The sequence below is a fragment of the Myiozetetes cayanensis genome, unplaced genomic scaffold (genome assembly GCF_022539395.1).
Source record: "Myiozetetes cayanensis isolate MyiCay16 unplaced genomic scaffold, myiCay2020 scf10, whole genome shotgun sequence".
Lineage (NCBI taxonomy): Eukaryota > Metazoa > Chordata > Aves > Passeriformes > Tyrannidae > Myiozetetes > Myiozetetes cayanensis.
The window spans coordinates 33,529,595-33,541,680 of record NW_026086605.1 but is presented as its reverse complement, the minus strand read 5'-3'; the positions used below and the strand labels follow the sequence as shown (position 1 = coordinate 33,541,680).

At 53.6% G+C, this 12,086-nt stretch overlaps 1 protein-coding gene across 1 annotated transcript; it reads right to left on the bottom strand.

Annotated features, from left to right (window-relative positions):
* Positions 1-179: 179 nt before the first annotated feature.
* ERLIN1 (ER lipid raft associated 1) lies at positions 180-11,404 on the bottom strand. The gene is given in 12 exon segments (XM_050305220.1): positions 180-2,921; positions 2,923-3,066; positions 3,246-3,325; positions 3,616-3,705; positions 4,154-4,245; positions 4,801-4,859; positions 5,914-5,987; positions 6,612-6,737; positions 7,397-7,458; positions 9,847-9,893; positions 10,254-10,335; positions 11,171-11,404. Coding segments are annotated over 12 exon segments (1,254 nt in total). The 5' UTR covers positions 11,284-11,404; the 3' UTR covers positions 180-2,636.
* Positions 11,405-12,086: the final 682 nt, after the last annotated feature.

Sequence of the window (12,086 nt, the reverse complement as noted above, 5' to 3'; positions counted from 1 at the left end):
GTGAGTCCCCCCCGTGCTCAGCACCATCCTGGCTGTTGTTTACTTTGAGCACAGGCTGCTCATGGGGCTCCCAGGGTGGCAGTGGTTGCAGCTGAGGACATGAGTGAGAGGTAGAGGGGGACCCCACTCCACGTGCCTACAGTGACACCAGCCCCAGGACACACACAACCATCCAGAAAAATGGTAACAAAATAATTTTATTCTGCTTTATCAAAAGAACTTAACACTGTGAATGTAAACCTGACCATATGTATCGTGTTTCCTTAAGGAGATGCTGATCCAGGGGCACACCCCTTTAGTCACAGGCGCACACAGGCCCTTGCAACGGAGAGAAAAGCCAGTTCTAACCCACAGTCCCGTGTCCCTGCTCACAGCTGGGGCTCAGAGGGAAGCACAGCCCACCCTGGGGTGCTAAAGCCACAGCAATCCCCTCCTGCATCCCTACTGGGGCTTCTGCAGCAGCGGCTGGGCAAGCAGGCAGGGAGGGAGGGAGGAGGCTTTTGCAGAAGGCACCGAGCATCACACAGGCTGCTGCAGGACTTGGGAATAGAGGAGCATCCCCCAGGGTCCCTCAGACCAGGCTGATATCACCCAGCCAGAGCAGGGGGACACTGAGCCAGTGACAGCCACTCAGGGTAAAGCCATGCACCCACCTGGATAGTGCAGGGAGGCCCAGCAAGGCTCAGGTCCAGAGGGAAGCAGCCCTTCCTGCACTGGCCTGGAAGGTTTTCCTGCTCCCTGCACGGGCATCTTGCTCTGGTCGCTGCAGGAGAGCTGTGAGCTGCCTGGTTACTGCTCCCAGCAGTTCCCCATGTGCCCCTGTCACCTCCAGGCTGGCAGAGCCTACCCTGCCCTCCCATTCCGGATTCCCAGAGTGTCCAACCCCAGTAACACCCGGAGACAAGCCTACATCCCTGCCAGCATCCCATCCAGCAGTGCTTCTGCTCTATAAAGCCTGCCCTCCTCCCAAAATCCAAGTGAAGTGGGTGCTGCCGGGGTGAGGAGAGGCCGTGCCCCTGTGCCAAGGGCCTGCTGCACCACTGAGGAGGTGGCAGCTCAGAGATGTGACTCCACTGCCTCCCCAAAGCCCTTCCCACGGGAGGAAGGGGACCCTGCAAGTCAAACAGCACCTTCCAGGAGATATTTCAAACACCACAGCTACAGATTACGCTGCCACTTCCCCTCCACACCGGTGCCCCGGGTCCCTGGCTCCTGCCATGGCTGGGTTGGAAGAGGAGCTGCTGTTGTGGAGCAGAGCACCAACTGGGCCTTGGGAGTTTGCAGCCAGATAAGGGGACAGAAAGACCACCTGAAGCTGCTGCCAAGTCCCACAGTTGTATACCACTCCCTGCAGAAGGGGCAGAGCCAACACATCCCTGCTCTGTCCCAGACAGGGAGGACAGGGAGCCAGGGCAGGAGCTGAGACAGCACAAGGCACCACGTGTTACCAAACCTCCTTGAGACACTGCCAACCCTCCAAGCTGAGCCAAGCGTGGTGGGAACACAGCACTGCAAAGCCTGAAGCTCACACAGCTCGTCTGGGGACATCATCAGCACAAGAAAAGCTCAAGCCTCTCGTTTGGGGTTGAATGTTTCACTGTGGCAGAAGCTGAACGCGTCCCTCCCGTTGTCGTCACGAGGCTGCAGATGGTGCCGGGGACACAAGATCTCCACAGGCAGAGTGCCTGGAGTGCCACCACAGAGGGTCTTCCTGCCAGCACTGCTTGGGAGCAGCCTGAAGTCCTGCACTGCAGCAAACCTGCCCAGGGATGAGGGGACCAGGGACACACTCTCACCACGGCTGTTGAAGGACACACGAGGAAGCTCCCACTTCTTAGAGCAGTGGATTTTGCACAGGGGAGCAGCGATGCCTCACCTGCTTTGCAGCTGAGGTGTCAAACATCTGATCTGCTGCACTGCAGGGTCCCCTTCACTCTTCTCTTCCCCTTAGTACTTGCCAGCATGGCAGAGCAGTGGCAATTCAGCCCCTTTTCCCTGTTGACCTACAGGAAGGCTGGGATGTGAGCAGAGATTTCCCAAGGTGGGATCTGGGCAGAGGTTTCCCAAGCTGTGTTCCCAACCAGCTGCTCCGAGGTGCTCCTGAAATCTGGTTTAGGATGCAAGGTGAGCCCCAGCCATGCAGCTGAAACACCCTACAGGTCAGTCCCAGGCAGCCAGTGCGAGGCTCTTGCTTGGAGAGGGGAGTTGCAGAATCCCGTCAGAGATCGCTTGCTCCAAGTCGTTACCTAGTGTTGCTGTCTACAGGAATATTATGGCTATGCAGATCCTATTCCAGTAACCTATTCCACACCAAACCATTCCTTGCCCTGAGCAGGAACACGCTGGCCAAGGAGAACCCACTCCACTGGAGTCCTTGAGGAGAGCGAGAGAGTGAGCAATGGTAGGAACTGCCTGGAGTCCACAAAAGTGAAGCTTCATCGGCGGGACGAAGGAAACCTCCTCTTCGCTCGGCCTCAGCCAGGAGCACTGGGAATGCGCAGGGTGCAGCAACACAGCACTCAAAGCCACATCTCCTACCTCCAGAGCAATGCCTGCTAAATAAACTGCACCTACTCCGGAAGGCTTTTCCCGGCGCCTGTCTTTTAATATTCCAGTATAGGTATGTTAGTACAGGATTATCCCTCCTTTGGAAGCACCAATTTAACAGGGGAAGAAACGGAAGAGGCAGAGCCCTTGCAACCTGTTGCCAGAAGAAAATCAACCCAACTGCCACCTATACACAAGATGTCCAGGCATGTGCTGCGTCCGCCCCACCAGCCCGGGGCCACGTCCCTGATCACAGCCGGGCTTTGCTGCTGAGCGACATCGGGATTCCTCCTGCCCTCGTCAGCCAGTGCTCTCCTTGGCTCTGAGGTGGCTTTCTCCAGAGGTCTCCGGGGCCTCCTGTGCAGGAAGGTTGGTTTCTTGGGCAGTCCTCGGGCTGGCCTGCTGGAAGGCACAGGAATCCAGGAACACGCCGGGGATGCGGTCACCGAAGTACAGTTTGCTGTTGGCGGCTATCGCCTGGTACTTCATCAGCTCCAGGTACTCAGGGGTCAGCTTCAGCTACAGAAACAGAAACCAGGGGCTGTAAGACACAACCTTCTGGGTGCTGCACCATTAAATACCGTGTCAGGCAGCCACCCTCTGGGATGCAGGCTGTGAAATCAAGCGTTTTTCCTGTGCTGCCCACCTGAAGAGAAAGAGGCAATGAGTCCCGTCCTGACCAGCTTCCCAGTGCTCACCTTGTTGGCATCAGCCAGCTTCCGAGCAGTGTAGTACTCAGCATCAGCTTTGGCCTTCTGTCTTGCCAGGAACGCAGCATCTAACACGGCAGCAGAGGATGGACAGGAAAAAAAGCGTTAGGAAGTGAACAGTCCCACCACACTGAGCACCTGAGCCCTCATCCCGTGGGGAACAGCTGATCCAGGAGAGCCTGTGACAGCCTGGACGGCCCTGCACCTGCCCCAGGGCTTCCTGGAGCGTTCCCAGTGCACAGCATCCACTACTGCACCCTGGATGAGCTCTGCAGGACGGCCTGTGAGCCCAGTTCTGAGGTTGCCCAACCTGCCACGTCCCCCTCAGCTGGAAAACAACCCCAGCAGCGCAAGTCACCTTCAATCTCGGAGATCCGCTTCTCCGTTTCCTTCTCCATAATCTTCTGTTGGTAGTGAATCCTGGCCACCTGTGCAGCCTTCTCTGCCTCTGCAATCACAACAGGCTCGGCTCAGGAATTTGCTTCTCAGGGTTTGAGCACCAGCACCCCGAGCCACTGCAGGATCTGCCACACCAGGAGTCTGTTCCCTGCTCCCTCCCTTCCTGCCCGGATCCTACAGTGCTAGCCTGCACTCCAAGCACTACAGTTACAGGAAGAAAACACAGTGCTGATGCCTCTGGAGCTGATATCCCATTTACCAGGGTGATTCCCCTGGCACACTGAGCTCCAAGCCCAGTTTCTCCAGCAGAGTGGCTGCAGGACAGAGGTGCTCACTTGCTCTGCTGCCACGGGAGGGAGGTGGGACAGAGATACAGCAGCAAAGGCACTCAGATTTTCAAAATCTGAGTTTCAAAATCTCCTGGTGCAGCCTGGCCGTGCCTCCCTCAGTTAGCAGGGAATGCAGGAATGGAAGCTCAGCCACTCCTGGTCACATACCAATGATCGCTTTCTTCCGGTCGGTCTCCGCCTCCTTCTCCACCACCTTCTGCCTCTGGGCTGCAATCAGCAGCTTGGTCTTCTCAGCCTCCCTGCAAGGGGAGAAACGTTACCCTGGGGAAAGGGAGATGGGGAGCAGCTCTGCATCTGAGGGCAGGAAAGGCCACAAGCAGCTGCCAGCGCCCTGTTCAGAGCCGTGGGACCAGTTCTGTCTGCAGCTGTGTGAGCACAGCACAGCCAGTGGGCCAAAGGAAGGGATCATCCCCCTCCCCATCTGGCACTGGTGAGGCCACATCTGGATGCATGTGCAGTCGGAGGCCCTCAGGACAGGGAGTGAGCCCAGTGCAGGGCTACTGGGAGTTGGGTTGGCTCAGTCGGGGACAGGGAGGCGAAGGGAGATCCAACAGCATCTGCCCCTGCTCCAAAGGGGTCCCAGAGATCCTGGAGGGGAACTTATAGGCAGGATATCAAGACCCCTGAGCCCTGATTTCAGTTTGGAAACGGAGAAACAGAATCCACAAGTGCATCTGGCCTGCCTAGAGCTCCCCCCCTCACTCTCTGAGCACCAGGGAAGAGCTTTCTAACAGCACTGTGCCTATCCTGGACCCTCAGAACTAATCCATACAACTTTATGTCCAGCTACTCACATCAGCTCAAAATTTCTTCGGATGGCCTCTGGAATTTTGGGTTTTGTAACACGCACAGCCTGTGAGAGAAGGAAAAGGGAGCACGTTTAAAAATGAACATTTGGATGCAAGCTGGAGGAAATGCCTGGGCAAGAGCAGCTGGAGTGCTGTGGACAGTGAGTGGTGCCTAATCCTCCTCTGCAGCACAGCTGGGCATGGCCACTCCCACAGAATTGTCCTACATCTGGATTTCCTGACAGCCATTCCAACCCACTCCCACTAGCCCAGGTTGCTCCAAGCCCCATCCAACCTGGCCTTGGACACTTCCAGGGATCCAGGGGCAGCCACAGCTTCTCTGGGCAACCTGTGCCAGGGCCTCCCCACTCTCAGTGTAAAACATTCCTCTTTCAGTTTAAAAACATTGCCACTCATCCTGTCACTACAGGCCTTGGTAAAAAGTCTTTTTCCACCTTTTTCATAACTTTATATCAGTTTTATATAAAACTTTACTCTTTATATACTGAAAGGCCAGAAATAAGGTCTCCATGGAGCCTTCCCTTCTCCAGCCCGAACAATCCCAACTCTGCTGCTTCTCTGGACAAGCAAAGAAAGCAGATTTATGGGACATCAGACCAGAACATCCTTCAGTGAAGGGATTGTTCTAAGCTCCTACCAGGAGCAAAACCTCTCCAAGCTCCCACATGGAGAAAGTTGACCTCACCAGCCACTGTAGGGTACATTCTTTCAACCTCTGCACCTAAACAAAGATCCTCACCCCTTCAAAATGGTGTCTGGCGAGTTCAGGCAGATGGTAACATGGTTAAATTGAACGTGATTTTCTAACATTAAAAGGAAGCAGAAAATCACTAAAACCATTCCTCTGCTCTTTGCAATTTAAAGCCAATACCTGCAGGTCTGTCACTTGTAAGGTTCTTTTCTCTGTCCTGCAGCTCTTTCCCTCACATAAACCCAGTGTTTAAAAGCCATCACCAACATCTGGACAGTCTTCAGCTGCCAAACCTCAACTCAAGGCTCAACTATTCCATGTCACGTGGAAAATGGAAGCAAGAAACCTATTCAATCCAGTAAAAGAGGTGGGAAAAAAGAGCAACCTTTATCAGGCAATGAACTCACCTGGATAGTGAGACCTGGTGCCATGACATTGAGGTCTTTCTGCAGGGCCAACTTCAGGTTCTCATCTATCTGATCTGTGTTTGGAGGACAAGAGAGAGACTATTTAGCTTATCACCTTTTCTCCTACAGCTTCTGTGGCAGAGTCAGCTGGCCCTGAAGAGCAGGATGTCTGTGGTGGAAGATAAAGATGTAAGTACATTGTTCCTGTGCCCCCTGGCAAATGTTCCCAAAAGGAGAGTCACATGCTGGTGTCTGGAAAAGTTCAGTTATTCATGGATTTATGGTATCTGAGCTAAGGGCAAATGGTTTTAAGGATCTCAGCAAGAGTGCCCAGAGCCTGTGGCAGGAGTCTATCCCTCCTCAGCATTCAGACTTGGAATATCTTAACATTAAAATTCTGACAACCTTTTGTCTGCCACAAGCCCATTTTCCCCTGCTCAGCCACTCAAGAAGAACACAATATTGTCATGTCTTTGGGGCACAGGTAGGTACCAAGGAGAACATGACCTGTGCTAATTCCTGAAACACTGCTACCTTCCTTAAAAAAATCTTCCAGCCCTCACTTGTTAAAAACAGCCAGAAGGAAGCTGTGGAAATACAAAAGTGAATCCAGTGGTTGGCTGTAACACATTCCAGAGCACAACGGGGAGATTCCACATCCCTCAGTGGGATCCAGCATCCAGCTGCCATCCACTCACCAAACAGCTCGATGTACACCTCCTGCAGGGTGTGGGCACTGCAGAACTGATTCAGCTCGTGGTGGATTTTGTTGAAGATCAAGGTCTTGTCGTAGTCTGCGGTGTAGTTCCTCACGATGTCGTACACTGGGGAGGGAAGGGAAGCACCAGAGGTCACCACTGCCCACACAGTGCTTCCTGCAACACCAGGAATGCTGGGAAAGGAGCACTGGGACAGGGTGGGGGGCACCTCCATCCCTGGGAGTTTTCAGGACTGCCCTGCCCAGCTGTGAGAGGGAGGGAGCTCAAAGGGCCCCCAACCGATGCTGGTGGGATTACAGAGCAATCATGGCAAGACACACTGCACAGCCCTGTTCTCACAGCCCTGTTTTATCACCTGCACAAGAAAATGAAACAGCAAAGCCTGTCCAGGGCCTGCATGCACGGGAACAGTGACACTGGAAAGTGAAACCAAGGATTGTTCCCACATTTTACACCAACCCTGTCCTGGGCTGCAGCAAGAGAGAGGACCCTTGAGCACCTGTCATGTTTCTAAACATACAGGGGAGAAGCAACCCTAGAATTTACCTTCATCCTTGCAAACCCCTGGCTCTGCAAACAGCCTGCAGGCACGTGCATGGAACTAAGTGCTACAGGACTGGGAGCCAAAAAGGTTACAAGGAATGGGAACAGACATGGAAATTTTCCAGCCACGGATAATGGAAGTCCTGCAAACCAAGACAGAGCTGCTACAGGACGAGTGAAGGCAGTCCCAGAGCTGCCTGTTGAAACAGGATGGGAAATACCTGCATAAGGGGCCAGCTTGTTCACAACTTCGATGCGGTCAATGTAGATCATAACACCCCCACTGCAAGGGAAAAAGAGGATTCATCAATCACCACTGCAGCTGTTAACAGCTGACATGAGAGCAAAGTCATCTTTACCACACTTTTACTCAAAAACTTACCCAGGACAGCCCTGAGTTCCTGAGCATTTTGCAATGAGAGGGCAGCAAACCCCAGCTTGGCACAGACAGGTCCCTCTCTCTGCACAAAATCCCAAACGTGCTCCAGCAAGCCTGAAAAGCACCATTCCCTTCATTCCCTCTCTTAAGAACCTTTCCCATTATTTTAAAATCTTTTCTAGGCCTGTCAGGCTGCACAGGGAGTTATAATGGTAGAGGATATGTGATTTTCTCCATCTCTTCTGCACTCTGTCCCACCACTTTGAATAAAACTACCACTATTTATCACTGGAAGTGACATCCAACAGCATTCCTTGGGATCTTCTGAGCCTTTGCAAACAATGCTTGAGCAACTGTTGGGGAAAGATAGAAATACCAGACACCAGAGGCAGATGCACATTCTCCCTGCTGGAATGAAATGGTTTTTGTCTCTGAGGTGACAACTGTTTGGTGGAAACAGTCCTCTGGTGCCAAAGGATTTCAAAATCTGTATTTCATGTGTTCACTTCATGCTGGTCAGTTCTAAACGGGACAGGTAAGGCAGAACCTGGGGATGGGACACCCACACAGGCACTCAGAAGCTTCCTGATGCAGATGAGGACACAGGCAACAGGAATGTAAATACGGTGGAAAAGAAACCCAGCCTTTAAAAGCTGATGGTTTAATATACAACTGCAGAGACTCAGACTGTTTAGAACCTGTCCTTGTAACGGGCTTTGAACCAGGACAGTGACATTTCAGGTTTGACCCACTTGCATTTAGAGGCTAATGTTTTACTACGGAATGGTGGATTCCAGGTTTTGGCATCGAGCAGCTGCAGCCTTTGGATTCCAACTGCAGCAACCTGAAAGGCTTCCTGGCAGTAACACCTTAAAAATGGACAGGGCTACTGGGACCTTTGGTCTGAAGTGAATTCAATTATTAACTAGGAACTGCTTTCACCAGCTGTTTGGTGTTTCAAAGCACATTTATGGCCTGTACCCTTCACAACCACCTGCATTGCACAACTGAAGCCCACAACACTGAAACACAGCAGGAACGTCACAAACTCACTTGACAGAACTGAATATTCAGCTCCTAAATCAAAGCAGCACAGAATGGGGGAGGCCAGCAGGGATTTTCTGCTTGGCCTAAAGAATGTTTACACCACCACAAGGGGACTTTGGATGAGGGCCTGCAGTGATAAGACAAGGGGGAATGGCTTCCCACTGCCAGAGGGCAGGGTTGAATGGGATATTGGGAAGAAATTGTTCCCTGTGAGGGAGGTGAGGCCCAGGCACAGGTTGCCCAGAGAAGCTGTGGCTGCCCCTGGATCCCTGGAAGTGTCCAAGGCCAGGCTGGATTGGGCTTGGAGCAACCTTGGCTAGTGGAAGGTGTCCCTGCCCATGGCAGGGTGGAATGAGATGGTCTTTAAAGTCTCTTCCAACCCAAACCATTCCATGATTTTATGAAAGCTGCAGCACTGAACATTATTTACAGATACTCCTGAAAATCTATGAGATGTGAAACTAAAACCATGAGACCTTTATTTTAATATTTAAGCCCATGTGATGTCTGATGCCCCAGGAGAGAACTCCAAGAACTCATTTCATTACAGGTTAAACCTGATCAAAATTAACTCTGCTTTGTTAATGCTGTCGTTTCCATTCCACTTTTAATTTCAGTGTGGTCACTGAGTGTCATCATCCAAGTCACGGGGATTTATTTTTTTAAACAGGAATTTTGTTGAGGACACTGGTGCTAAAAGACAAGGTGAATCACCAGGGGCTATTTTACCCTGAAGAAAGAGATCCAGTCACCACTTTAACTTGTGGATGAACCAACACAACAGGATCTGCAACCCAACTCAACCAACCCTCTCCTCCTGCTGCTGCTCTGCTCGTTAAAACTTAAGCAGGTCTGTGCTGAGAAAAGAATCAGCTTAATTATGAAGCAGGTATCTCATTTGGAAATGAACCCTCTCCCATCAGGAGGATTCCCATTCACCACTTGCTTTTACTCTCTGGTCAGCACTTCTACCAGCCCCAAACTCCAGACTAGAAATATCTGAGGGCAGACCAAAGCACAAGCAATGGGGAGTCAGAGCAACTGAGGGGAGAAACCAAGAAAAATCAAGGTAATATCACAATGAATGCAAACACCCTCTGAGCAGCAGCTGCAGCAAAAGCGAGAGCACTCCCTCATGTACCTCCTACCTCATTTTAGGGCACGTGCCTTTACTTCCCAGCACTGTAAATGACCCCACAGAGTGCATCTGCTCAGCACCAGGAGAAACACAGATGAAATCCCTACCTTGTCCCACAAGGCACATTTTTCACTTCATCAGTCTGCAGCGTGGTCTGAAACACAAAGACAGCCCGAGCTCACAAACCGCTCCGCTCTCCAGGAAGGTCCTGCTGCGCCCAGGCTCTCCCAACAGGAACACGGAGCCACTGGTGCATCCTCTGCCTCCCTCGTGCGTGGGCAGAGGACAAGGCTTCTTCCCACCAGCCTTTTGTGGGGCAGACAGGCAGCTGTGCCTGCTTCCCTGCTCCCACTTCCCACAGCACAAGGTCCGTGGCTCTCCTGGGAAGCAGCGATGGCCACAAACACGGACCGGCCTCCCAAAGCAGGACATGTCCTGTCCCCAGCAACTCACACACGTGCTGGGCACCCCCACCCTCCCAACACCTGCTCTCCCCAGAGCAGGGGGTACCAACCTGCACGGATTTGAAGGTGGTGATGAAGGGGAGCATGATGTGGTAGCCGGGCCCGCTCGGGCTGGTTAACAACGCGCCGCCCCTGCGGAAAGGGAGGAGAACAGGGAGAGGCTCGAGCCAGCCTGGCTTCGACAACAAGCAGGGGACGCTCAGCAGAGGTCACAGCTGTGGGAGTAAGAATTACACTGCTGCCCAAAATTTGCCACCAATCCCCCTGCAAAAGGGCTGAGTGCTCCTGCTGTTCGCCTGTGGCAAGCTGGCAGTCGTTCCCTGGAGCCCTGTGAGCAACTAACCCTTGGAGGAGGCAGTTCCTGCTAAAGCCTCCCAGCATTGCAACATTGCAGAGCTGCAAGAACACAGACTTTCCTCTCTAAATAGTTCTCTGGTAACCATGGAAAAACCCAGCAGTGGACTGTGACGCTGCCAGTTTGGATTTCCACGAGCCCCAAAGCACGGAGAAAACACCCCCCCCTAGGGTCTCGAGCTCAACACGCTTGGGATTAAAGGAAAATGGCCCATGGGGTTAAAGAAAAACTCAAGGTGGTGAGTGGAAAGGGCAGGGAGAACGTTCCAAAGCACCAACAAAAGGGGTGCTCTGGCTGGGGGTGGCAGTTTGGGACAGAGGTGCTGTAAGAGGGAGAGATCAGCAGATGGGAGGGGACACGGGACGGGCGCTTTGGTTCTCTAAGCTGTGAAATGCAAACCGTGAAAAGGGAAGGGAGGGAGGGAAGAGAGGAGAGGGAGGGAAAGCAGCTGAGGATTCAGAGAGACCCAAACTCCCAAGGGTTCTGCACAGAGCCAGGGTGCCTGGGACTCAACGGGGAGCAGAGACAACACGGGGGGAAAAACCGGGGGGGAAAGGGAGGAGAGAGCAAGCGGCGGTGCCAGGCGGGTCCCGGCGGGGGCAGCAGCTGTACCTGTAGTACACGGCCAGGTGTCCCTCCTCGACCCTGTGGATGGCGGAGTAGAGCAGGAACACGAGGAGCGCCGAGGCCGCCGCGGCCGCGGCCCCCGCCTGGGCCATGGCCATGCTCGCATCCCCCCCCGCCGGCACCGCCACCGGCACCGCCACCGGGACCGGGACCCCGCCGAGAACGGGCCCTGCCCTGCAACGGGAACGGCCACGGCGATAGCGACAGAACAGCCGGGATCCGCCCGGGATCCGCCCGGGATCCGCCCGGGCCCCGGCACCGCCCCGGGGAGTGACCGGACCGCGGGACACCCGGGACACGTCCTATCCCTCTCCCTACCCAGTCCCTATCCCCAACCCATCCCAATCCCTATCCCATTCCCAAACCCTGTCCCTATTCCCTATCCCGTACCTGTCCCGTTCCCTATCCCACTCCCATCCCGTACCTGTCCCTATTCCCTATCCCTACCCCAATCGCATCCCGTCCCTGTCCCGTTCCTTATCCCTGTCCCTTTTCCCAATCCCAACCTGTACCTGTCATGTTCCCTCTCCCTGTCCCTATTCCCAATCCCATTCCATCGCTATCCCTGTCCCTATTCCCAACCCCATCCCGTACCTGTCCCTATCCCACCCGTATTCCCAATCCCATCCCCTACCTGTCCGTATCCCATCCCTATTCCCAAGCCCAAATCTATCCTGTCCCTATCCCATTCCTATTCCCAATCCTAATCCTATCGCCTACCTGTCCCTATCCCATTCCTATTCCTATTCCCAAACCCATCCCCCACCTGTCCTTATCCCATTCCCAATCCCATCCCGTACCTGTCCCGTTCCCATTCCCATTCCCAATCCAATCCCATTCCCGTTCCCATTCCCATTCCCAATCCCATCCCGTACCTGTCCCGTTCCCATTCCCGTTCCCA